Source organism: Engraulis encrasicolus, chromosome 18 (assembly GCF_034702125.1).
Source record: "Engraulis encrasicolus isolate BLACKSEA-1 chromosome 18, IST_EnEncr_1.0, whole genome shotgun sequence".
Taxonomy (NCBI): Eukaryota; Metazoa; Chordata; class Actinopteri; order Clupeiformes; family Engraulidae; genus Engraulis; species Engraulis encrasicolus.
Window position 1 is genome coordinate 29,660,696 of NC_085874.1, and position 26,246 is coordinate 29,686,941.

At 42.6% G+C, this 26,246-nt stretch overlaps 1 protein-coding gene across 1 annotated transcript in view; it reads left to right on the forward strand.

The window, feature by feature from the left end:
• Nucleotides 1-26,246, forward strand: part of LOC134468200 (disks large-associated protein 2-like) — a 104,361-nt gene that overhangs the window by 37,273 nt on the left and 40,842 nt on the right. Inside the window, exons 7-8 of the mRNA XM_063222139.1 lie at nt 23,116-23,342; nt 23,590-23,746. Coding sequence (XP_063078209.1) covers nt 23,116-23,342; nt 23,590-23,746 — 384 coding nt within the window. The remainder of the gene's footprint in view (nt 1-23,115; nt 23,343-23,589; nt 23,747-26,246) is intronic.

Genomic DNA, 26,246 nt, shown 5'->3' on the forward strand with positions numbered 1-26,246 from the left:
ACATGACAACGATATAGAAATCATTAAAAGACATTTGCTAACATTCGGCATAGCCAATATCAAGATCGCAGCCTAAATGCAGAAGTTAAACATCGTTCCGGTTTGCTTCCTGCAAACCGGAAGATCAAAGGACTTTTAAATCAGCGCAAAACAGTACAGACTCTTTTAGAGACTGGAGAAGACGCTACTCGCTGGTAAGCTGAAATGTTTGCACTTAAATCAAAACTGTTGTTAAACTTAAAGGTAAATAAACTCAAAGTTACAAATAACAATGCCTTGCGTGATTATTGCAACTGAAAACAAAACATGTAGGAATGGTGGAATGTTTGGTAAACTGTAAAGGGTTGAGGTAAACAATGTGACGCTAGCGTTTTACAACTCTCTGTAGTGTTTGATGTTCAACGTGTACACTTAGGACTACAGGAGAGTAATTACTGAACTGGCTGGTGAATGAAATGAGTCATGGCATAATGCTGAATGGTAATGGTGGGGTGGCGTCCGCGCCAATGTCTTATCCTGTGCGTATCGCTCGGTGCGTAATTCCAAGAGCAGTATGATAAAGGGAAGAAAGGAGTCGCACACTGGAGCTGGATGCAAAATCAAAAAATGTATTAAACAAAGCCGAAAAAATGTAAATAAAACCGACAGACAGGGGACAAACGTTTCGGGTCTAGCCCTTCATCAGTGTTCCCAGTTTGAAATACGTCATCAGTTCCACTGAGCTCTTAAAGGCTCCGTTGAAAGTTTTTCACCCACCAACACCTAGTGAAAAGACAAGTGCATAGTCATGGAGATGCTAAAGTGCATTGCAAGCATTCCGCAACATACATTGCAGTGATAAACTATATACATAATACATAAGGAGTCAATAGGCATATCGGAGAAAGATAGCCTACTAGGGAGGGTCAAAGTATGTATAGAGCAACAGTACCATAGTCAGTCCAAATGGAAGAACATGGAGAGTATCAAGGGGAAGTACATGAATAGCGTTAATAGTCAATCGAATGTCATGATAAAACATAATAGGGATAATGCAGGGTAAATTCACAAGAAACAGGATAAAGATAGTTCATCGTTCATTCCCCTTGGTTGGAGAGATTTAAGGGTCCATATCCAAAAACATTCCCTTTGTAATAGTCTTTTTTCAGTGTTGCCCCCTCTGCGTGATTCTTTGACATGTTCAATGACAGTGAATGAGAGAGAGGATAAAGGATGGCCAGCTTCCATGAAGTGTTGGGCAACTGGGGATCTTTCGTCTTTGCGCCTGATGGCGCTATTGTGCTCAATGATGCGCGTCTTGATAGGTCTATTTGTTTTACCCACGTATTGTTTGTTGCATGGACATGAAATGAGATATACAACGTTGGATGTGTTGCATGTAGTAAGCTGTTTGATAGTGAACAGTTTCCCTGTGGCAGTGCAGGTGAATGATGTGACTTTCTTCGTGTTGTTCCTGGATGCTGCGCATGTTCTGCAAGGAAAAAAAACACTGACATTTCTAAGGCGGCCCTCTTTGCCCGTGGTGGAGGGACAGTCGGCTCGGACTAGAAAGTCCCTCACATTTCTCGCTCTGTAGTGGGAGAAGAGGGGGGGCTCAGAAAAAAGGGTACGGCAGATGGGGTCACTGCCAAGGATGTGCCAATGTTTGAGGATGGCGTTTTTTATCCGTTGGCTATGTTTCGTGTACGTGGTGGTGCATGCAACAGAAAATTGTTTTTCATGTCGTGGTCTGCTCACGGTGCTTCGGACTTTATCAAGAGCTTCATTAAGCCATTCGTGTGGGTATCCCCTCAGACAAAAGTTTTTGTACATTTTAGTTACTTCATTGTCAAAATCATGTTGACGTGTGCAAATCCTCTTGAGCCTTAAGAATTGTGTGTATGGAAGACCTCTTTTTAGATTGGTTGGATGCATGTAGAATACTGTTCTTGTCAGTGGGCTTAGTGTATAGGGTAGTTAATAGACAGTTACCTTCAAGAATGACCGTAGTGTCCAGGAAGGAGACAGTCTTGGTGTCTATGGCTGCGCTGAATTTTATGGAATCCACCATGTTATTCAGGTATAGGAGAAAGTCATTAAACGTTTCTTTAGAGCCCTTGAATATACATATGACGTCATCCACATACCTTTTCCAGAGTAGCACGTTGTGGGAGAAGGGGTTGTTATTAAAAAACATAGCGCTCCACTAGAAATACCATAAACAAACATGCATAGTCAGGAGAGAATCTGGATCCCATATCCCATTGCCGCCCCTTGTTTTTGCAGGTAAAAATCATTCCCAAAAAGGAAAAAGTTGTTGTGTAAAAGTTTGGAGATCATCTCAATGAGGAAGGGCGTTGGGGGGTGTGGGTCCGTCCTAAGGTCAAGGAAATGTTTAATTGCAACGATGCCTTTGTCGTGAGGGATGTTAGTGTAGAGGGATACCACGTCCATAGTTGTGAGTAGTATGTCATGTTCAGCATTGTCAATGTGGGTCTGTGAAAGTTGTTCGATGAAGTCCCCAGTGTCTCTTAGATATGATGGCAAAGTTTCCACCAGCGGCCGCAGAATCCGATCGATATACAGCGACATGGGTTCCATTAAACTGTCGCTGCACGCTACAATGGGGCGTCCAGGGGGGTTGGTTAAGGTTTTGTGGACCTTGGGCAGTGCGTACATGACAGGAGTCGTCGGATGGTCATTCTTGAGAAACTTTAGTTCAGTTTGGGAAATGTTGCCCTGTTGGCATGCATCTTGGAGGAAAGTATCAATTTCATGTTTAAAGTTGGCCGTTGGGTTGCGGTCTAAGCGCATGTAGCAAACTTCATCAGAGAGTTGTGATTGCACCTCTGATATGTATTGCGCCCTGTTTAATAAAACTATGCCACCGCCTTTATCCGCTGGTTTCCAAATAATGTCTTTGTTCTTACCAAGCTGTGCCAGTGTCTTACGCTCTTCATTGCCGTAATGTGCGCTGTTCTGTTCAGCCAATATGCCCTCAATCTCCCCGTCCACTAGGTTGCAAAACGTTGTAATGGCTGCATTAGTTACCGGGGGGCAAAAAAGGCTTTTAGTTCTGAGGGTGCGTGCGTAATCACCAGGGGGTGTGTATACCTGCGTGTTGTCTTTTTTGTAGAAATATTTCAGTTTAATAGATCTGTAGAATTTGAACATCTCCACCTTCAATTTGAATGGGTCGTGGGTGCAGGGGGAACATAAGAGAGTCCTTTATTCAAAATCCGTTGTTCTGTAGGTGAAAGTTCCACGTTGGATAGGTTGAATACCAGTTGTTGTTGGTCATCCGTTTCAGCTGATGAATGGCTTGTCAGCGTGGTCTCATCCTCCCTTGAGATGTGTCTCTGCCCCTGGCCCTTTCCGCGTCGCCCCCGCCTGGTCTTCTTCTTGTCATGATGCGAGTGGGTAGTCTTATTGCAGGCCTCGGTTGTCGCTCGTCGCGTAAAAAATCCGGGTCTGAGTCGGACATGTACTCAGAGCTGGAAGCAGATGTGTATGAGGGTGTGCTTCTGAATCGCACCTGTTTTCTGTTCCTGGTGGAAGGTGCATCCCTCTGAAGACCCGTGTCTCTGTGTAGTTTGCTCAGCTTTCTTTTCTGTGTGTCCTCCGTGTATTTCTTCATTGTGGCCTTTAATTCCTCCTCCAATTCTTTGAATTTTGTCGTATCCATGGATTCTTGGACTTGGGTTGTTGTTGCAGTAATTTCCTCCTTGACTTTTGCTACTTCTTTTTGTGTGAAGTCAATGACAAGTACCAAAAGATCCAGTGAGGCTTTGTTCATTATTTCGCACCACTTGGTGCAGAACTCATCGTCGTAACGGCCCAAAGTGGGTTTCTTCTGTAAGCGTAAACCTCTGGGGATTCTCTTTGTTCTCACATATTCACTTAGGGTGACCCCATAATGCTGAACAGTAAATCCCAAAATATGTTTCAAAAATAACGTGCAGGCAAACAATTGTTCATGACGCAATGCTCATTAAAGAGTCTCAATGATTGCAGCACCCAGCTGCAGTGACGGTGCCTGTGTGACCCGTCACACACACACACACACACATACAATGACATCAAGCAACTGGAGATATTGAGGAATAAAATAAGCTCTGTGTGGCAAGGCTGTCTCACAGGGGCGGACGTACATGCTACCTGTGGGTGGTGACTCGACTCGTGAGGTATTTCCTCCTCACCTGACGTGCAATTTCCCTTTTCAAATTGTTTGGTGCAAGCGTGCCTGTGGTCTGCCACTGGAAGAACTCGGCTCTGCACGCAAAGCTGTTCCTGCAGCTCAGAACGCAAAGCTGTTAATGCAGCTCGGATAGTGACGTTGCTAGTGCAGCTCAGAACGCAAAGCTGTTAATGCAGCTCGGAACGTGACGCTGTGACTGATGTGCTATGTGTTTGGTGGCACCTAGAAACAGAAAATGAGACAGGTAGTATGCATATCCTTGCCCTCCAATTCCCTTGGTTTGTAAATGCGTTCACTGAGCGTTCGGACACCTGCAGTGAACAGTAGCATTTGGCCTTCCCGTCTGCTGTCGGTTTCTTCCTTGCATTGCTCTCTTGTGTGGCCAGTGGCGTGCGTCTCCACATCAATTGAGGATTCATATTGTAGCTCCTGGGCCTCCATTGAGCCATACAGAGTATACTATAGCCGTAACATTGTGAATACCATACCCGTGTAACGGATGCCAACTAGCAGAGTTCTGCGTAGAGTGTTAGTAAATCTCCCTCCCGAACCTCATACCTATCATTAGCGCTGAGCTTCAGCGCAGCGGTATCGTGCTGTGCTTCTCATACCCGAACTGAGTGTTGACTGGTAGGTGGCGGGTTTTCGCCCTGAGTGGCGAACTAGCGCAGGATCACCTCAGTTACACCTGCGCTTTAAAGCGACATTCCGCCGAAATGTTCAGGAAATTCGTAAATACTGGAATTACTACAATTTCCCACCTCCATTCAAGCTTAATAATTGAATTCTCCTTTTGTTCCAGTCGTTCTCTAAGTCTTGTGTTATTACTCCTAGTTCCAAGCTAGCATGTAATCACTGAACCAAGAATGCATTCTAGCTTGTAGGTAGAACAATTAGCGGTGATGGTTGAGAGAACAGTTAGAAGAACAGGACAAACCTTAAACTCAGTTATGTAACTGGAGGGATGGTGGGAAATTAAGCAATAGGAGCATGACATCTTTCTTTGTAGGTATGGACAGAGTGCCTAAAAAAGAAAAAAGAAATGGTAGAATGTCCCTTTTATCACAATGTGCTGAGATCAGCGATGGAAGCTGTGTATTGTCGCGCCCCAAGAGACCCCAGGAGTCCGTCCATCCAGGCAACCCCCAATCGAGCAACCCTGGATGTCCAGAGATGTCCCCTTTGCTCTGCTTGACGCCATTGAAGTGTCATTGAGCAAGATACTGAACCTCAAACTGCTCCGGGTGAGCAGGTTGGCGCCTTGCCAACTGCCGACTGGTGACTCCGCCACGGGTGTGAGTGTGAAAGTGTGTATGAATGGGTGAAAGTGTGGGTGAATGTACATTGTAAAGTGCTTGGAGTGATCGAAGGAATGCTATTTAAATGAAACTCCATTTGCCATTTGCAGTCCATAACCTTCTCTTCATAGCAAGATAGATGTTTTATTTTATTCAGTGGGTAGAAGGAGACCCCAACTGACCCACAGAGAAACTGAGGGGCCATGTGCATGGCCAGTCCATAGAGCACATTAGTCAGTCGAGCCTTAACGCTACACCCGCAGTGGCCTTAATTGGCAGAGGACGAGTGTAATTCGTCATGACGATAATGTCTCCCTCTCAGCATAATGACCAGAAGATGTACGCAGGTGTCAGAGAGAGCGTGAGTGTGTCCCACTTATGACTGTGTGTGCAATTGACCCTGATAACCCTGGAAATCACACTTCGCGGGTGGACAACTGAAAGCGCAAAACAAGAGCAGTCTCGCAATGGATAACTAGCGTAGGCTGTACTCTTGCAAAGTATCTCTCACAGATAAATCAAGGGTGTTTACTTAGCACATTATCCCTCATATGAAATTCAAATGATCTCTTATAAGAAATTGAAGACGCTAAACAGATTTTGAAGATTCAATCATTCTAATTGCATTGTCGGAAAGATTTTCATTCATACATTTCATTCTTGCTTTTTTAAATGGATGTGTCCCTTGGGCCCTCCTCCCATCTCGCCGTTTTGCAATTCTACTGTAATTTATGGCTTTCATTTGCATGCAAGTCCACTCTTTAAATCCCATTTGAAATAACAGAAAAATGCAATTCAGCATAAGAAATAGTTATCACTTATATGCAATGAAGCATAACATACTATTTATCCTTTATATTAGCTTTGTCTCTATTATAGTGTGGTAAAAACAAATCACTTTAATTTGTCTGACTGCTGATAACTACAGTAACCTGCCGTAAGTATGTACAGAGGATAAAGATAGAAGGAGGACAAAGACGACGCACGTGAGAGAGAGAGAGAGAGAGAGAGAGAGAGAGAGAGAGAGAGAGAGAGAGAGAGAGAGAACGAGAGAACGAGAGAATGAGAGAACAATAGACAGACAGAGACAGAGTGTGTGTTTGGGGTGCTAATAAGCCAATAAATGCCAATTGATGTGTGATTAAAAGAAAAGGCACGGTGTGTCTGTTCCTGCTCGAGCACTGTGCAGCTGTAACTAAAGTCCTGCAGGCCACAAAACACAGCGATGTTGAATCTGCCTGCCCCATAAATGGACACACCTGCCCAGACCAACCTGCCTGGCAAGAAATATTTTCTAGTGTACTAGGCTAACAGTTTCAACAAAATGAAAAGTAATAGGCTGATGAATCAGGGTACCACAGAGGACCTGACACGTACATATTCAAATCACATTAATATTTAGCCTCTATCACAACACACAATCACGGAATAAGTTGTGAATCTCTTGATATAATGACTTATGTGTAGTTGTTACCACAGGAGTTCCATTTTCTGCAGCTGCGTACAATTTTCCTCTATGTGTCTTCTGTTTTTTGTCGATGAAAATGACAGTGAATACCTACAGTAAAACATAGCAGTACAAGTCCAAGTGTCACATTCTGTGAAATCAGCCTGTGGAGTGACATTAAACTAAAAGGTTTCAACTGCAACATTTTATTAACAACGTAGAATATATTGTCTTAGTGTTGCCTTTCTGTATGTTTGTGTTATTACCTTTATTATTTACATTCATACTATGCTATTATGTATATTCCATTGTTTTTAAATTACAGTATGCTACAACGTTTTGATGCAAAGGCACTTGAGTATCCCTGATGTATGTCAGCATACATGAGCCCAAATGCAGGTTAATGTTTGTGCTCATTAATCAAAGAGATGCCAATTAGACTTGTTTTCTTCAGAGGGCATTTAGAGACTAGGAGGGGGCTTGCCTGCTTTAGCTAATTTGGCTGTCTGGGGAATTATCTGCGGGGGAATTAGAAGCCAGTGTCGTTAATATGAGCTACCCGCCGACCTGAGCTTCGAAGCAGGGCTGGACTGGTCATCTGGCATATCAGGCATTTCCCGGTGGGCCCTGCACCCTCGTGGGCCCCTATTTTCAGAAATGTAAAAACCCGAATAATATATATATACATAATAAATATATACATTTCTGAAAGTAGGGGACCACGAGGGTGCCGGGACCACGAGGTTGTGGGGCCCACCGGTGCGTCAGTTCTGCGCCGCTAATTATGAGGGGCCCCTTTAAGCCAAAAGTGCCCGGGCCCTATTTCTCCCTGTCTGGCCCTGCTTCGAAGCCATCACAACACAATTCAGCAGCGTCCCTGTCGTGTCGATATAAACTACCCACCGACTTGAGCGACCATGCCATCACAATGCACTACAGCAGCACCTCCTAGCGGTTAGAGATTTACATTTGGTTTGGTTTACATGTTGACAGTTTTTTTGGTAGCTCATCTTGACAGCGTAGCCCATCTCGTCAAAACACTGACCTTGTCTGTTACGTGTGAATCAGATGCTCTGGCGGAATAGTAATAAGCATTCGACAGAGCATGACTCAGCTAATTAATTGGTTGGCCTCGGTGTTTCAATCAAGATATGAAAAGTGTCAATTAGCATCCAAACATACAGTAGTTAAAAGCAATTGGAGATTAAGAGAAAGCCACTATACAAGGACATGACAACACATGATGAAGATGATGATGAGGATGATGATGAGCTTTATTGGCAAACATAAAGTATTCAGGCTACAAAGTATCCAAGCATAAAAATGTTTATGATAATTATGTACAATGTAAATAACTTACTACTTGCATGCTACACGGATCCATTGACTTTCACTAGCCTAGCGACATGCTCCCTCTTTTAACTTGTCTTAAAGCAAGACAACGGCTTACATGAAAAATAAGACACTTTACCACCTTTATAAACCCTGGCCAACTATTTTAACTGTATTAAGCCCCAAAATGGTGGCATACCCCTTTAAATACAGATGTTTTATTAACTGGTTACTATTACAGAGTACTGCTGGTGAAGTTAAATAATAAGCCTACATATTATGAAGCATACAACTAATTGGCTGTGACCCTGTGCTGGAGATAATGGACACTTTATTGTCCCTGGACTTTGGAAATGCCAAGATAATCTGATCTGCAACAAACTGATCATCTAGCGCTTTAACATTCTGTCAGTGACACAGCTCCAAATGATTTGTCTTTCAAGAAAGTCAAGAGCAATACTCTTTCCAGTGATCCTTTATAATGGACCCATGTGGCAAGATGTGTAGATTTCTTTAAAGGTGCACTTTGTAATATTTGGTAACACTTTACATTACAGATCACTAATAAGGTGGTCATTTCATGGTAATTTCAAAATAATGTCAGTGTAATTTCATGGTAATAACTGTTTTTAGTAACAACAGCAAAACAAAATAAGGTTTCCAGTGCAATTACACTATAGTTTCTAGTCATTATCATTTTTAAGACCATAGACTAGCCTACTATGACGTGATTCAAGTAAGCAGACAAACACATTGTGTGCTAAGTTTTATTTATTTTTCCAATCAGTGATTATGAGATTGATGTCCACTGATGTAGTCAATCTGCCATCTGAAGGAAGTCCTGTGAACACAGAAAAACAAGCAGAGAAGTCAACTGCAAGACCAGTTTCACCACGTTTGTTTCATTTTAGGCAATTCCCCATCGCTAAATCTGCTACATACACTGAAATACAGTACCATGTGGAATGCACATGGTATGTTGTAAACCAACATGCAATGGTTTGTATGTGATGAATGCATACTCCCTGTTTTGCTTTTGTGATGTTGTAACGCCGCATTATGTAATAACGGTGCAATATGTAATAATGTAACAAATTATTACATAATGCGGTGACAATTGCCGCATTGTGTAATAATTTACGCATTTCGTAATAAATTTCTTGAACGCATTTCGTAATAACTTTTTTCTCATCTTGTAATAAATTATTACAAAATGCGAAATTTATTACGGAATGCGGCCGCAACTTTTTTTTTTTGATGGAAATGTAATAACATGGTGCATTATGTAATAAACTATATGGGTATGTATTTTCTGCACTTGGATTCACTAGGCACAACACACACATAGTCTCAGTGACATGGTAGTCACTGCCCTCTCTCTCTCTCATTCTTCTCAGTTCTCAAACTGCTCGAGAGTCGCGAATGATGCGGTTAAAACCGTTAAGAAATCATTTCACAACGTGTTGCGTGCAACGAGGCCAGCGAATGTCTCGCACTTTCTGCTACATTACACCAATTTACAGCGACATTAAATATGTGGCGCGCGCGCGCGCGAGAGAGAGAGAGAGAGAGAGAGAGAGAGAGAGAGAGAGAGAGAGTGTGTGTGTGTGTGTGTGTGTGTGTGTGTGTGTGTGTGTGTGTGTGTGTGCGCGCACGGAGACAAACCTGGCCCATATTGATCTTAAACCCCATCTTGGCTCTTTGGAAATATTCTTACCATTACAAAGGCTATTTTAATATTTTCCCCCAAACAACATGAATCAAACCCCAGGAAAAGACCAACCATTATAAGTGACTCGTGGGGAGCTGTCCATGCTGGTGGTGCTTAATTTTTCCCGATATTTGCCCGTGGAGTAGTGAGTCTTTCATGTCTGCCTACATGACCTTGCTTTTTAGCACCCGAGAAAAATGCCACTCTTGTTAAAAATTACATAGGTATGCTTACGTCCTATTCAATTCAATTTCAGTCCACTGTTCAGTAGGCCTATTAGGCTGCAATCAAATTCAATAGCCTATGCTCATCCACATGCACGCGAAAAACAATAACCCAAGCGGCGGGACTAATTCGAGTAGGCCTATATTCCTTCCAAAAATGTCCGAACGTCACAAAAATCAGTTATTTGCATTGTCCGTAATTATACCGAACAAAAAGGTATCAATAGAAGAAATCAAGTCTTCAGTTTCGATAATCCACGTTACAAATCCTCAACAACAGCAAGCCATTCCTTCTCTGCTATGAGGCAGGCAACGGAACAAGTGCAGACAGTAGGCTATATGACCACGTTGATGCTGCACGACTTGAAGGGATTCTGTCTAAATTAAATATCTTGGATAGCCTATATAGACCTAGGCCTAACTAGATTTGTTGCATTACAGATTCATTTTCTATAGCCAGAAGTGTTCCGTTGGACTGACGAAACCGAACACGATCAAGTTTGCAACTTCTTTCCCTCATGCGCTGTCCGTCAGCACCATCTGTCATTGGACGTCCGATTAGCTTTCATTACGTGCTGAGGGAAAAACTCTCGCCATTAGGCCTATGTGCTGTTGCACTGTTGTGAGGGATATCACCAAATAATTTTGATAAAAGTCAGAACATTATTTTGGCAATGAAAGGCACACAGCTCAAGCAGTCTTCAGTCTGTTCATTTAAGTTTGTTGGGTGCTCTTGGATATCGGGTATCAGTTCATGTAGAGAGAAGAGTTCATCCAGGCACTCCAAAATAAGGTGTCCAAACGGGAAGTTACATTAAAAAGCCTTAAATGGTACTGGGCTGGGGTTACATTAAAAAGCCGACATGTTTCGACCTCACCAGGGCTACGTTCACCATTGAAAAGAAAGGCCTCCCTTAAATAGTGACATCACCACATGTGACCCATTACGCACTACACACATTTGCGCACACCAGAGAAAACAAAGATTAAAAAATAGCCTGGGGTAATAAGTGATGCCACAGAAAAAAATGACCAGAAGTACAAATAAGCATCACAAAAAACAAGTAAAATCAATATCCTCATTTAGACCAGGATAGCGCATGGCATCCAGTTGGTGTATCCAAAAAGTCTCCCTCTGATTAAGTCTTTTTAGCCTGTCCCCACCCCTCGGAAGAGGTTTGATATGTTCGACGCCCTGTATGCGCAGCAGAGAATCATTAGGCTCGTTTGCAACCACGCAGCAAAAGATTTGATCAAAACGTGATTTGCTTGGTCATAAAAAGGAGGGGATAACTGCGTCGCAACCAAGCTGGACACATCAGGACGACGAGATTTCAACAGCGGCAAAGAAGGTGGATCTATAGGTCTGTGGGTGGATCTACCTATTTTGACAGCGGGTGTACCAGGGCGCCCTCTCGTGGAATTAAATAATCATGGCGCTAATTCCATGACTCGCATACCATCGTCGGCACATGCTTGTGAAATGCGAGACTCTCGCTGCGTATCAGAGAGAAATCGGGTGGTCTTGTGGTAGAGATACAGGTTACCACTCAGTGAATCATAGTACAAGTCTTAGTTAAATTTGTGATGATTTGGCTTCACTTCCATGTAATAATTCAGTTAATTAGTACTCACTTTAGGCTATTCATTTTGTGTTTTGGGACCAAAGTCGTCATTCAGATAGGATAGGACCGTTTTAAAATTACTTAACAGCGCCAACCCATCCTGCGAGGAATGAACCCAGGTGTTCAATATGTAGCTTTACCATGGCGCGCCAACCACAAAGGCCACTCTGTTTCGTGCACTTTCATACATCAAAGACAAGATAAGTCTCTCGCAACGGGTCTGTTTCCACATTAACCATCAGCAAGTAAAGACTTCCTGTGTTTCGATGCAGTTTCGAACCGGGGACCTCACGATTGGATGTCAGGCGCGCAACCACTACTCTAACCGTCGGGCAGGCGGCCCACGGAATAGTACTGAATTTGTAACCAAGGGAATACACACCTAACGTGCCGAAGATGGAGCATCTGACGACAGGGTGGTTTGTTTCTCTTTTTTACTGTTGTAAGTGGGTTGTGCGACCATATATATGGATGATACCACTCTGAGTATGCTGCATTTGAGCATAAAATGCATTTGAGCATGTAGAAAATGAAGCACGTTCAACTACACACACATGAATCACATGAGCTATGAACACCAATCACGGCAGATTCCTCACATCATGGAGGAGGTCTTCTTGCCCGGCAGTTGGTTTCTGCTACTGCGTAGCTGCTTGACAAAACTTTTGTTCCCGCGATGGTTCAACGCCATGTGACACGACTGCCGCGCAGAGGTCACTCCCTTCAACTGCATCGTGAACGGCAAATTCTAACCAGGATGCTTCACGCGGACACACTGAGCATGCTCGCTGCCTAGCAAATTTTCAACTTCGTCAAAATTACGCCATCACGAACGCCCTTATTTTTACCATGGTATTCATTGAAATGTTTCGCCATGGGATAGTCAAAATTGCCCACTCTGATAGCATATTTATGTTCTGCTAGCCTATCTCGCATGCGCCTTTTTGTGCGTCCGATATAAAAGAACCCTTCAGCGCAAGGACAAGTTAGGCGGTAGGCTATATGACAAATGTAGAATTGCAATTAATGAAATCTCTCTGTCCGTATTCTCTCGTGGTTTTAGTATCCACAGAAGATTTGGCTTGTGAAACATTTGGGCAGTGAGGGCACTTCATACATCTATAGGTGCCAATGGGTTTACGCAGCCAGGTTTCTCTCTTTTTCACCTGTAGGTGAGAGCGCATTAATTTATCTCCTAGGCTGGGTGCACTCTTTAAAGACACCATGGGTGGTTCTGGGAACACCTCACGTAGTTGCGCATCACTTTCAATAATGGACCAATTGTTCTTAATAGTTTGCCTGATCCGCGTCGCTTGTGTAGCCTACTATCCATCATTTGCATTGACGTCACAATATTACGTAATCGATTTTGCTGGACGGCAGAAGTACACATTCGTACATAGGAATTATATGCAGACGAAGACAACTTTGACCATAAAATACCAAAGAAACACGTAGTTCTTGTATTTTTTTAAACGGGATATGTACCTGGCGTTATCAGGCTATGTTGGCCACGGTGGATGTGTTCAAATCATAGATTTATTCAAATGTATTCTGCTCCACTAGATGGCATAACAGGGACGGGCGGTACGAGAAACTGGGAGAAGAAGAGAAAGTTGTTGCTTGCTTCCAGCCATGAACTTACTCTGCCTGCGATATATTTTTTTTATCCCGTGTTTATTTTCTTCAGTAAAGTTGTGAACTTAAACCAAATCTCTGCATTGGCAAAATAAGCACATTTATGCACCGTTTCTTCATTGGTGGCTGGGCACCGCGGCTGCATCCTCTTCTTCGTGGCATGGCACAGGTAAGATAATGCTGCTAACCTAACTTACTAGGCTACAAGACGCACGGTACATTTTGTGTCAGGCATTTCGCAAAGTGGTGTTTTGAATAGCATATCTTTTCATCTCAGATGTATCTTGTAGGTTAACTTGAATTCTCTCGCTTCTAGGGTGACCAGATTTGGATTTGTAAAAAGGAGGACACTTTTTTGGGGGGGTGGGTCATCGGTGTATCTGTGTATCTACAGGTATGAAAGTATATATGGGTATGAGGTATGATAGTAGGCCTATAAAGTATCAACGCATCCAAAATGGTCATTTGTTTAAAAGCCACTCAAACTTTTTGGCATGCACATTCATTTGTCTACCATAAATGACAATTAAAATCTCTTCAGTTACGCCTATAGGCCTATCACATAATTTGTGTGATCATATGATGCAGAGCCTTTGTTACAATCCTAGATAGTAGGCCTAACACCTATATTGGAGTAGCTAAACGGCATAACAATGCAGCTCATTTTCATAGGCCTATTCTAATTTCTGCATTAGGTTTTTAAAAATAGATTCACCATCATGTAGGGCCCCCATACTCAAATAGCGGCCTATTTGTGGCCCTCGAATAATTTTGAAAAATTAAAAAAAAAAAAAAATATTTTTTTTTTATTTTATTTTTTTTTTGGTCCGATCGCGCTGCCGGCTCTTATTTTGAAATCGCGCCACAGACGCTAGGAATATGCGTGCCGTGTCTCCGCCCCCTCAATCAGTTTCTCCTTGCAGGCTCCAAACAGAAGTGACTATGAGGGTGGCAGAGGCTGTTGTGAGGTAGACTACTGAAGGGAAGGACGGTAGAACTTGTAAATAAATTATTTACAAAGTTCTCTTTGCCTCGTTTTTGAAAGTAATGGTCCACATTTCATTGCATACAGTGTGTTAGGACTTCGAATTGGTTTAGCACTAGCTGTAGCTAGTTGCTAACACAAATGAAGGCAAATTGTGTTTGAGCTCTGCTGGCAGCTAACTAGGGGTAGCCTACTTAAAAACGAATTGCTTGATAAACTTTTCACACTTTTAAACAGTCCCCAAATAGTTCGTTTGGAAAGCTAAGCCCCTCATAAGATTTCAAACAAAGTTATGAGCAACTTGATGATTTATTATTGGCTGTTGCATTTATTCAACATTGCATCAATGTGCCATTTTCTTGTTGGCAAAACCTGGTGTCCTCCTATCTATGTGTCCTCTTTGTTGGGTCCATTATTGCATCTGATTCTCATTATGCATGTGAGAGCTGCATAAACAAAGTCATAATAAGCAACATTTGTTTGAAAAGTGTTATCTTCAGGCTTATTGGTTTTCTCACTAAGAAATAAATGTTTATGAATGTAGTCTGCAAATATAGGCTAATCGTATGTCATTTAAAAAAGATAATCTTATGTCATTAAAAAAAAAAAATACTGAAGGGTGGGTGGCAATGACAAGGCAGGCACCTCACCCCACAGTGCTCTAGAAAAATGCAGGCCCTTTATGAGAGAAATGTTCTCCCATCCTGTCACTGGAAACTAAATATCTGCTGTGGGTGTGAGTGCGTGTGTTTTGTGATTACAAAGGCCTTATCATTTTTAATTTTTTTTTGTAATAATTTTTTTTGGTGGGGGTCGTGTCGTGTCAGCCCGGCCCGGCCCTTTATTGGGAGGAATTTTGAAAAACTGGCCCTCGGGGACTTTTAATTGAGTACCCCTGATGTAGGCCCAGCTCAGCCATTCCCCACAAAGATGAACAGCATTAGGCTATATAACATTGGAAACTAAATATAAAACATTTGTGGTTTTCAACTGAATTGATAATGAAGTTCTATTAGGCTACATTTTAGGCTTAATATGTTTATAAGACACCTCACAATTTACCCCTCCACTATCATCCATTAGGCCTATTTAGATAGGCTATTTGTAGTGGCATGGTGCTCAGAGATTAGCAATGGGACACCATTAAGAGAGGAAGTGGAGTTTTACCTAGGCCTACCTTTAATAAGATAACCCATACAGCGTTATCAATAACTGCAAAGGCAATAGACAGAAGAAGAAGCTGATGAAGAAGAAGCTCAATTTCTTAACTCAGGAATGAGTCCTAGCTCCGAGAAATTGCTTTTGCAAATAACTTGGAAATGTCAGATCATGAAAGAATTTTTAGGCTAAGTCTTGTGACAAGGTGTAACAAAACTTGTACCTCCTCAAATTATGGATTTGGTGGTGTTACTAGGCATACTCCTGTGTTAGATTACCTTCATACCTGGCTTCACACGCGGGAATTTTTGTTCAACTCCCCCGCGAACGTGCATTTGCGTTTCTATCGGCATTGCAGTCCGTCGAACCGGCGGACAGATGCACTTTCGCTTGTAAACATGGGGCGCACTGGCTAGACCCCGAGGGCTACTTCTTTCGGACACATGGTGCGAAGTGGCTAGATTTGACGAGAAGGGCGTGACTAATTTGTGAATGGTAGAGAGAAACCTGGAGTGGAGTCAAATGGAACGGAGTGAAAATTACAGTGCAGATGAATTAGGTCTATAGCCTATTTCAGGCAGTCAAAATCCCGGGCATTTCTGAAATTCCCCCCGGACATTTTTTTAGGTCTCAAAAGTAGGACATGTCCGGGCAAAACCGGACGTCTGGTCACCCTACTTCGCTTCGTTTCATCCAAGTGGATTTCATATTGTTGTTTCAGCCACGTCTTCACAATGTAGGCTATTGTGAAATATTATTCTATATCTTATCTTCTGTTTACATATCCAATATGTTCATTTGTACTGTATTATTATTGACCACTTATGTTACCAGTCCATCACTGCTACCTGTCCTGTCTTGCACTTTCTGTCTGTCTGTAATTGTCAGTCCTGTCCTGGCATGGTAGAGAGAAAACGTCGTTTCCCTTGTATGACCATAAGTGACAATAAAAGCTGACTTGACATACTTCAATGTTTCAAATCGGTGTTGCATTACATTGCACATGTAGAAACACATAGGACAGAATGTCGGTTACATACTTTGATTAAATAATTTTGATTTGATTTGATTAAATACATCATTTGAAAAGATGACCTTCACAAGTGAAAGAAAAGCACAACAAACCTGTTATTTATCTTTTATTGTTTTTATTGTTTAGTAATTGCAGGTTCATCAGTCAGGTGGTCAGCACCCAAACTAAAACCATGAGTTATGGTGGCCAGGATGACGTCCAAGAATTGCATCCCAGCAGCACAGGTAAATACATGACTAGTAAGTTGGGATGAGTGTTATTTTCTGACATTTTACATCACATTTTAATTCAGACAATATTGCCAAGGGAGTTAATTATTCAGTACTGTACCAGTACATTACAATGCATGGCTAGATTCATTTAAATAGCATGTTTGTCTTTTCTTTTTTTCTAATTAGATGGGGGAGCCAACATGAAGAGGTGTCCAGAGAGGCTTCTTCCTCTTTGGCTTTGCAGCAGCACCAGGACCTCACCATCAGTGATGCTGTTCCCCTCATCCATCGGGCCTACCCTTACATTCCTCCCCTGATGCACTGATCACCTGTACCAGTTGTTGGAGTTTTCAGAAGGGCTCTAAATTAACTTTTTTATTCACTAGTAGCCAAAATGGCTAGTATGTTAATCTCCAAACATACCGGTACATTAAATAATGGGTCAAAGTGCCAAGTATGTTTTCTTTTCTACCAGCAAAACTTAATTTTCCCAGCATTTGGCTGGTGAGCCCTGGTTGTCATTGATGGTGAGTAGCTGTGATAATAAATAACTGAAATGAAGTCCATCCAGACATGTCTTGCTTATTTTATTGTACTAATACAACAACGTAGAACATTTTCTGTGAAAGCCCAACTGGGAAACTCCAACTCCCATTGACATTGTGACACAGCACACAAGTGTTCACTGCACGAAATTGCATTTATGCTTCACCCGTGCAAGGGGGCAGCCCCCAATGGCGCCCCAAGGGAGCAGTGTGGCGGTACCATGCTCAGGGTATCTCAGTCATGGAGGAGGATGGGGGAGAGCACTGATTACTTAACTCCCCCCACCAACCTGGTGGGTCGGGAGTCCAACCGGCAACCTTTGGGATACAAGGCTGACACTCTAACCACTTACCCATGACCGCCTGTCAATCTTCAGTCTAGTCTTAACTAATTATATTGTCTCCACTAAATGTATATCTCAGGTGACATGGGTATACTGGTATGGGGATAGTGCTGTATGTAAATAATATTAACCCATTTCAGCCGGCACCAAAATGCCAGCTAATTGCCTATGCCCTTTTTAAGAAAGGTGCCCTCATCCTATTAAAAAAAAACAATAACTAAATAAGTATCTGAAGCACATACAAACATGATATGAGTTTTAAAAGCCAAGACCATCCTCTTGGAACATGTTAATTCGGCTCTAACATACCCACATTTTTAATCTAAAAAAAATGTCATGCCTGAATGCTGTGTCGCTCCAGGCACCTAGGTCAATACAACGTGTACACAGCATCCAGCATCAATGGGTTGACTATTACAGGCCTAGTTCAGATAACCATTTATTAATATAAATAAGTACTTGCACGTCTATTGTACATGTCCACCCCAGAGCAGATATCCCCTCCCATCACCTACATAACCTTGAAATGTATTTGTACTTTGTGTCTAAAAATAAACTACTACATTGAGTTGGTGTGATTAAGAGGTTGAAATCGGCTAAACTTGGCTTGGTGTGCTGGACCTCTGGCTCTTCCATACATCCAATCTGTCATGACATCAGATCATCGCTCTTCTCATCTGGAGAAACAGAAAGATAACACTTAGCTGACACTTATCCAAAGCAACTTCCTTACTCACAGTGAATTGCTAACTGACCCTGCAGCATGGGGCTAGGTGCCTTGCTCAAGGGCACAGCCTGGATGGGAGGTGAAGGGAGAGGTGTAGGATGATATTTGAACCTGCAACCCTCCAATCTTAATACCACTTCCCAAACCATTAAGCCTCTGATGTGTGTGATTTCAGAGGGCAGACAATTTGGATGACAACACAACAAAGTGGTGCACTTTATAGGCCTATTATTGATCAGGACAACACCAAGACAGGATAAGGATAATGGACTGGCATTTCATGACAGCATCATGCTGGAGAGTAGGCCTAAGCTACTTGGGAAATCACCGCTAGAGATGTACACATGGCTTATTTTTACATTTGAACCTTAACAGTATGAACGTCATAGCCGTGCTATTTCACCAAGAGCTTTATGAATTCCGTGTTTACGTTACAGCCTGCAATATTTTAGCATACGTCCATCATAGCGTAATGATGCTGCTAATTAATTAACGTTAATCATGGAAAGCATCTTACATTGACCTCACAGAAAAAAGCCATTGAAATTGCACATTAGACTTAAATTAACTAGCGTTCACGAATTAAGAGACAAATGGTGATATAAAGGATGGCAAATGAGAAACTTACCGTGGTGCACATCCAGGCTACTCGAGTAGCTTGATGGTTTTCCAGTTGGTTGCCGCGATTCACCTCAGCTTCCTCGTTTTATTTTGAGATCCAGTGAAAAGTCACGCCCGGTTTGTAACCCTATCTGTTTTTGTAACAAACAGCACAATGTGTGTTTACGGTGTTTAGTTTATCGGTGATCTAAGTTACGTTATGAGTTACTAAACGTTGCGAGTCCCATAGGAATCCATTCATTAATGCTGCACTCTGCCGTCCTCTTGCCGTCCAGTGGCCGTCCACTAGAACGTTTGACGTCACATGCAAATGATGGATATGTCGTAACAAAAAAGGACGGGACTGCTGGTGGCGATGATGTTTCTTTTTGGTCAATAACGTGTTGCGTTGTAGGGAGCGCGCTTCACTGTACCGGCGTACCACTGTACTTCCACCGGCGCCAGAACTCAAACTCGCCTAGGGCACCAAATAAGCCAGAACCGGCCCTGTCTCTGGTGTGCGCAAATGTGTGTAGTGCGTAATGGGTCACATGTGGTGATGTCACTATTTAAGGGAGGCCTTTCTTTTCAATGGTGAACGTAGCCCTGATGAAGACCTGGTGAGGTCGAAACATGTCGGCTTTTTAATGTAACCCCAGCCCAGTACCATTTAAGGCTTTTTAATGTAACTTCCCGTTTGGACACCTTATTTTGGAGTGCCTAGATGAACTCTTCTCTCTACATGAACTGATACCCGATATCCAAGAGCACCCAACAAACTTAAATGAACAGACTGAAGACTGCTTGAGCTTCCAGCCACCTGTGTGCCTTTCATTGTCAAAATAATGTTCTGACTTTTATCTAAATTATTTGGTGATATCCCTCACAACAGTGCAACAGCACATAGGCCTAATGGCGAGAGTTTTTCCCTCAGCACGTAATGAAAGCTAATCGGATGTCCAATGACAGGTGGTGCTGACGGACAGCGCATGAGGGAAAGAAGTTGCAAACTTGATCGTGTTCGGTTTCGTCAGTCCAACGGAACACTTCTGGCTATAGAAAATGAATCTGTATTGCAACACATCTAGTAAGGCCTAGGTCTATATAGGCTATCCAAGATATTTAATTTAGACAGAATCCTTTCAAGCCGTGCAGCATCAACGTGGTCATATAGCCTACTGTCTGCACTTGTTCCGTTGCCTGCCTCATAGCAGAGAAGGAATGGCTTGCTGTTGTTGAGGATTTGTAACGTGGATTATCGAAACTGAAGACTTGATTTCTTCTATTGATACCTTTTTGTTTGGTATAATTACGGACAATGCAAATAACTGATTTTTGTGACGTTCGGACATTTTTGGAAGGAATATAATCGAATTAGTCCCGCCGCTTGGGTTATTGTTTTTCGCGTGCATGTGGATGAGCATAGGCTATTGAATTTGATTGCAGCCTAATAGGCCTACTGAACAGTGGACTGAAATTGAATTGAATAGGACGTAAGCATACCTAGGCTATGTAATTTTTAACAAGAGTGGCATTTTTCTCGGGTGCTAAAAAGCAAAAAGCACCATGGTCAGACCCTGGCGCGCAAGGTCATGTAGGCAGACATGAAAGACTCACTACTCCACGGGCAAATATCGGGAAAAATTAAGCACCACCAGCATGGACAGCTCCCCACGAGTCACTTATAATGGTTGGTCTTTTCCTGGGGTTTGATTCATGTTGTTTGGGGGAAAATATTAAAATAGCCTTTGTAATGGTAAGAATATTTCCAAAGAGCCAAGATGGGGCTTAAGATCAATATGGGCCAGGTTTGTCTCCGTGCGCGCACACACACACACACACACACACACACACACACACACACACTCTCTCTCTCTCTCTCTCTCTCTCTCTCTCTCTCTCTCTCTCTCTCTCTCTCTCTCTCTCTCTCGCGCCACATATTTAATGTCGCTGTAAATTGGTGTAATGTAGCAGAAAGTGCGAGACATTCGCTGGCCTCGTTGCACGCAACACGTTGTGAAATGATTTCTTAACGGTTTTAACCGCATCATTCGCGACTCTCGAGCAGTTTGAGAACTGAGAAGAATGAGAGAGACAGAGTGCAGTGACTACCATGTCACTAAGACTATGTGTGTGTGTTGTGCCTAGTGAATCCAAGTGCAGAAAATACATATCCATATAGTTTATTACATAATGCACCATGTTATTACATTTCCATCAAAAAAAAAAGTTGCGGCCGCATTCCGTAATAAATTTCGCATTTTGTAATAATTTATTACAAGATGAGAAAAAAGTTATTACGAAATGCGTTCAAGAAATGTATTACGATATGCGTAAATTATTACACAATGCGGCAATTGGCACCGCATTATGTAATAATTTATTACATTATTACATATTGCACCGTTATTACATAATGCGGCGTTACACATGTCTCAGTAAAGCCTTTCTTATTCGTTAGTACATAGTGTTCAGTTGTGTCTCATCACTCAAACGCAGATTTGTGTAGGGTGAATACACACTTCCTGCTTAGCATTACATGTCCTAGTTAACCCCCTCTTAATGATTTGTTAGAAAATACCTCTTAATTATCTCATCACTTAAGCATGCATTTCAATGACTTGTATGGGTTGAATATGACAAGTTGAACCTGGTTTTACCTGTCTGATTCTTCCTGTTTGAGTTTCAGTTCATTTGGAATGTGTGGCAGTGGGTTATAAGTTCCTAGCGAATACAGATTGTGCATCACTGCTATTGGTTGATTGGTGGCTGCGGTGCAGGTTCCAGCAGTTAATTGGCTTGTATTGGTCAGCTACTGTAGACCTACATTACTCCTCTGATTACACGTGGTCGAGTTGTGAAATGGTCAGGGAGGGATTATGATTTTTGAAGGGTTGGGGGTTTCTCCCCCAAGAAAACATGAAAATATACTGTAGTTGTTAAAATTGCAACTACAGTGTAGCTTTTTTAAAGATAAAATATTTGTTAATGTCAAGTTAGACAAAGTGCTAATATAGAAGCACAGTCTCTGTTCAAAGAATAGCGAATAGGGTAGTGAATAGGGTATCTGTAGGAGGCTCATGTGTGTCTTTTGGGAGGTTGCTTGAACAATGTATGTCTAGATGGTTGTTGGATTGACTAATGTGTGTCGGTTTGGATGGTTGATTGGAGAACTTGTGTGTGTCTGTTTGGGTGATTGTTTGATGTCTGTCTGTTTGGATGGCTGTTTGGTGGACTTGTGTGTCTGTTGTTGGGTTGAGCACGGTGTAGGTTCCCTGGGATGAGTGACAGGGTTACCATGGTGATCAAGAGTTGGGGATCCAATGCTCAGCAGGTGCTTGGGCTGACTGTTGGTCCTACTCAACTATCTTTTTGATTAGTTGGTTGAGTGGCTCATGTATGTATGCAGTGCAGATAGATTCTGGAGGAAGAGTGGCAGGGTTGCCACGGTGACCAAGAGTAGAGGATTCCATGCTCAGCAGGTAGCCTGGGAACTCCCATACTGCCTTTAGTTCTACACAATCATTCCGATCTCACTTGTTATTAGGTCTGGTGGTAACCAGGCAACTCAGCAGGGCCTTGGGTCACCCGTTGCCCAGCTACACTCCACTCTGAAAACACATGTATCATCTTAAATCATTATTAATTAATAACACATTTTATTTGGAAGCGCTTTTCTAAACACTCAAGGTCAATGCACATACAACGTTAAAAGTTATCAATAAAAACAAATGCTATAAAGCATACAATAAGCAGTAGAGAACAACTTTAGCTGCACAGTCCTTGAAGGCATATGAAATAAAAATCAATTCAAACTAAAAAAAAAAAAAAAAACAGGACCCTACCGTGGCTTTAACAGTAGGGCACTCATCTGCTACGTGGCCGACCTGGGTTCAATTCTGGTCCAGGTCCTTTGCCACCCCTTCCCTGTCTCTCTCTCTCCAAAACATTTCCTATCTCTCTCTCAAACTCATCTGTCACTAATATAGGCTAGTCTAAAATACCAAAAAATATCTTTAAAAAAGTTAATAAGTTGGTTCATGTGCTTCTGCGGTGCAGGTCCCGGGGGACTGCGGGGATTGGCGGGGTTACCGTGACGAGGAGATCCCGTGCCGGCGCATGCGGAGCAGCAGCTACGTGAAGGCCATGGGGGACGAGGAGGGTGCGGTCGAGTCGCCCGACACCAGCCCCAAGAGCTCGCCACCCACGCAACACAGGGCCGCCGTACGGCCCGATGCCCTCGTACTCAAGCCTGTCACACAGAGACCACACATAGACACCCACAGGTAGGCATGTGTACCCTATACTGTTCCTGGCAAATGTGATTTAAAAATATGCACTGTAATTAGTTTGTGCTATAGTGATGTAATGTTCTTTTCTTAAATTGATCTCATTCCTACCCTGGTATTTACGCTCTCTCTTCCTTCTGTATTTATTCCACAACCCCTGAATCCACAAACACACACACACACACGCACACACACACACACACACACACACACTGTATTGTACACACTACCGTGACCTCCTCAGCCCAGGCTACCACCTGCAGAGCTCTCGTGACATGCGCCCCCTTCCCAGTGCCAATCTGGACCCCACCACCACCTACCATCCACCCCCTTATCGCTCCCGAAACCAGAGCTACATGCGCGCAGTGAGCACACTCAGCCAGGCAAGCTGCGTCAGCCAGGTGAGTACAGTACAGATACACACACACGCACACACACAGGCACGCACGCACACACACACTGATACACACACACACACACACACACACACACACACACACACACACACACACACACACACACACACACACACACACACTGTATTCTCCCATGTGACCACACATGCACAATAACACACAATGCAGACATGCACAAATACACCACACTCACACACACACACACACACACACACACACACACACACACACACACACACACACACACACATACACACACACATACACACATTCACAGGCATGGCTACACGTGCACACACACACACACACACACACACACAAACATAAACTCTTACGGTACCCTCACACTATGCCTGTCCATAATGTACCAGTCAGGTTTAGAAGTAAACAATATACCTTTTGTGTGTATGCCCTTTTTCCCACAAGGATACTCATACTGTACTCACATTCACATCCACATATTGAGCACAGTTGTGACACATTCTGAACACATACTGTACAAACTCCCTCCTACTGTTTTGCCAACAGCAACATTTTTTCAGTCTGTCTCTCTGTCACACGCACACACACACACACTCCTGTGTGAATGGCAGGAACGAATATGGCACGTCACGAATATAAACTTTTACAATTCACAGCAGGACAGGCTGCTCATTAGTTGACAGGCCTACAATGGGATTACCACAGTTAAGCAGTGAAGAGTGGGTTTCAGAGTTCCACAGTAGGCTTATTCCCTTTTACGAGCACAGAGTAGCTCCAACACAAAACTAGAGCTGAGAGACTCTTTCACAATAGCTTAGTGCAAGAGTTCCACTTCATAAACTACTTACGATTAAATTATTATTATAATCATTTTAAGTGCCATCGTGTAAATAAGAGTAATTCATTATATGGCACGTGAATCTGAATTAGTGTTACTGGTAAGCTGTAATGCATTTAGGCAGCCGGGCCTTGGTGGTTAGAGATTTGAAATCAGCCCCTAAAAAGCTGAAGGATGCCAGTGTATAGATCCCATATCATCCACAGCTTACATGCCCAAGACACACACTGCTGCAACCAATACCCTATACTTAAAAGTCTACGTTGCATTGGATAAAAATGTCAGCTATACATTATGTAACAAAACATTAATGGGAAAGCAGGGCTAACGTCTAGCTTGAGTGGAATGAACTTCAGCAATTATTAAATGAATGTACATAACTCAGGAGACAAAGAGATTTGTTCGCTTCTAATTAAATGTTTGAGTTTGTTTTGCAAAGGATCTATGTACTGTATGTGAATGCACATACAAAGGTTGTTTTTATATGAAAGGACTTGGCTTTGCCACAGGGTCCATTTTCACAGTTAAGGTTTTACCGTAACTCTGATTTACAGTGCTATGTATCATTAAGCTCTACTGTATAAGAGGTAAGGTGTGGTTTAGGTCCTGAAAATTACTCTTACAGCGATTTTACAAGGATGCAAGCAAGGGGCGTTCCATTATTTCCCACTGGGAATCGGTAGTGAGGGGGTAGGTGGTGGCGTAGAGAAGCGAGGGCGCACGGTTGGTAAGCGGGGCGGACATTTTTAGCTTGGTTGAAGGCACGTGGTCGTGAAGTGGTAACCAATGACATCGCTTCAGACATGACGTTGGAAGATTGCAAGTAGTAACATAAGCTATTAAACATGAATGTACTTTAAAATGTTACGTTGGTCTATTTTATACTTTAATACTGCTAGCAAAATAAGTGTTAGCATGAAGAATTGGTTGGCGTCATCAATTTACTGTAATGTCTCTCCAACTGATGTTCCGAACACACCCTCTCAAAGCGGGGCTAGCGTTTCGAGGCGGGAGCAAATCGCGTCCTTGTAAAACCGCTGTTAGTCAGTCTGTCTCACCATTTCTATAAGTAAGCTCAGTTCACACCTCCCCTTGAGTTAAATGAATGAGTTTTACCTTTCTCCTGTTCTTCCCGTCATTTTCTGCGTCTAGCAATGCAAGGTAGAATACTGTATATAATTATAGAAGCTAGCTGGTCTCATACGACTCAATGACAACTGCTAGCTTGGAAAGAGAAGTAATATCACCAGACTCAGAGGACGTAGAAGAACAGGACAAAAGTAAAACTCAATCATTGAAGAGAAGGTGTAAGATAATCTTATTTCCAGAAATGGTGGAATGCCACTTAACATGTTGTCATAGAAACAGCTAGTATATAGGGAGAACCAAACATTCCATTGCTGTGTTCTACCTGGTCTGTACTTCACTGAAACTGTATGTGCTCATTCTCTTCTCACTGTCCCATGTTCCTGCGTGCTGAAACCTATTGATGTGTCTTGATTCTAACTCGCAAGTAACAGTTTGCAGGTTTTTCACTCTGACAAGGTGAGACGTTTGTGGCTGTTGGTCTTGTTGTCGTCCGCGTGCTAACATCTCCTCCCTCCATATTCATCGCATAAAGGGGAAGAATCAGAATGAGAGAGAGAATGGACGAGGAAAAACTAA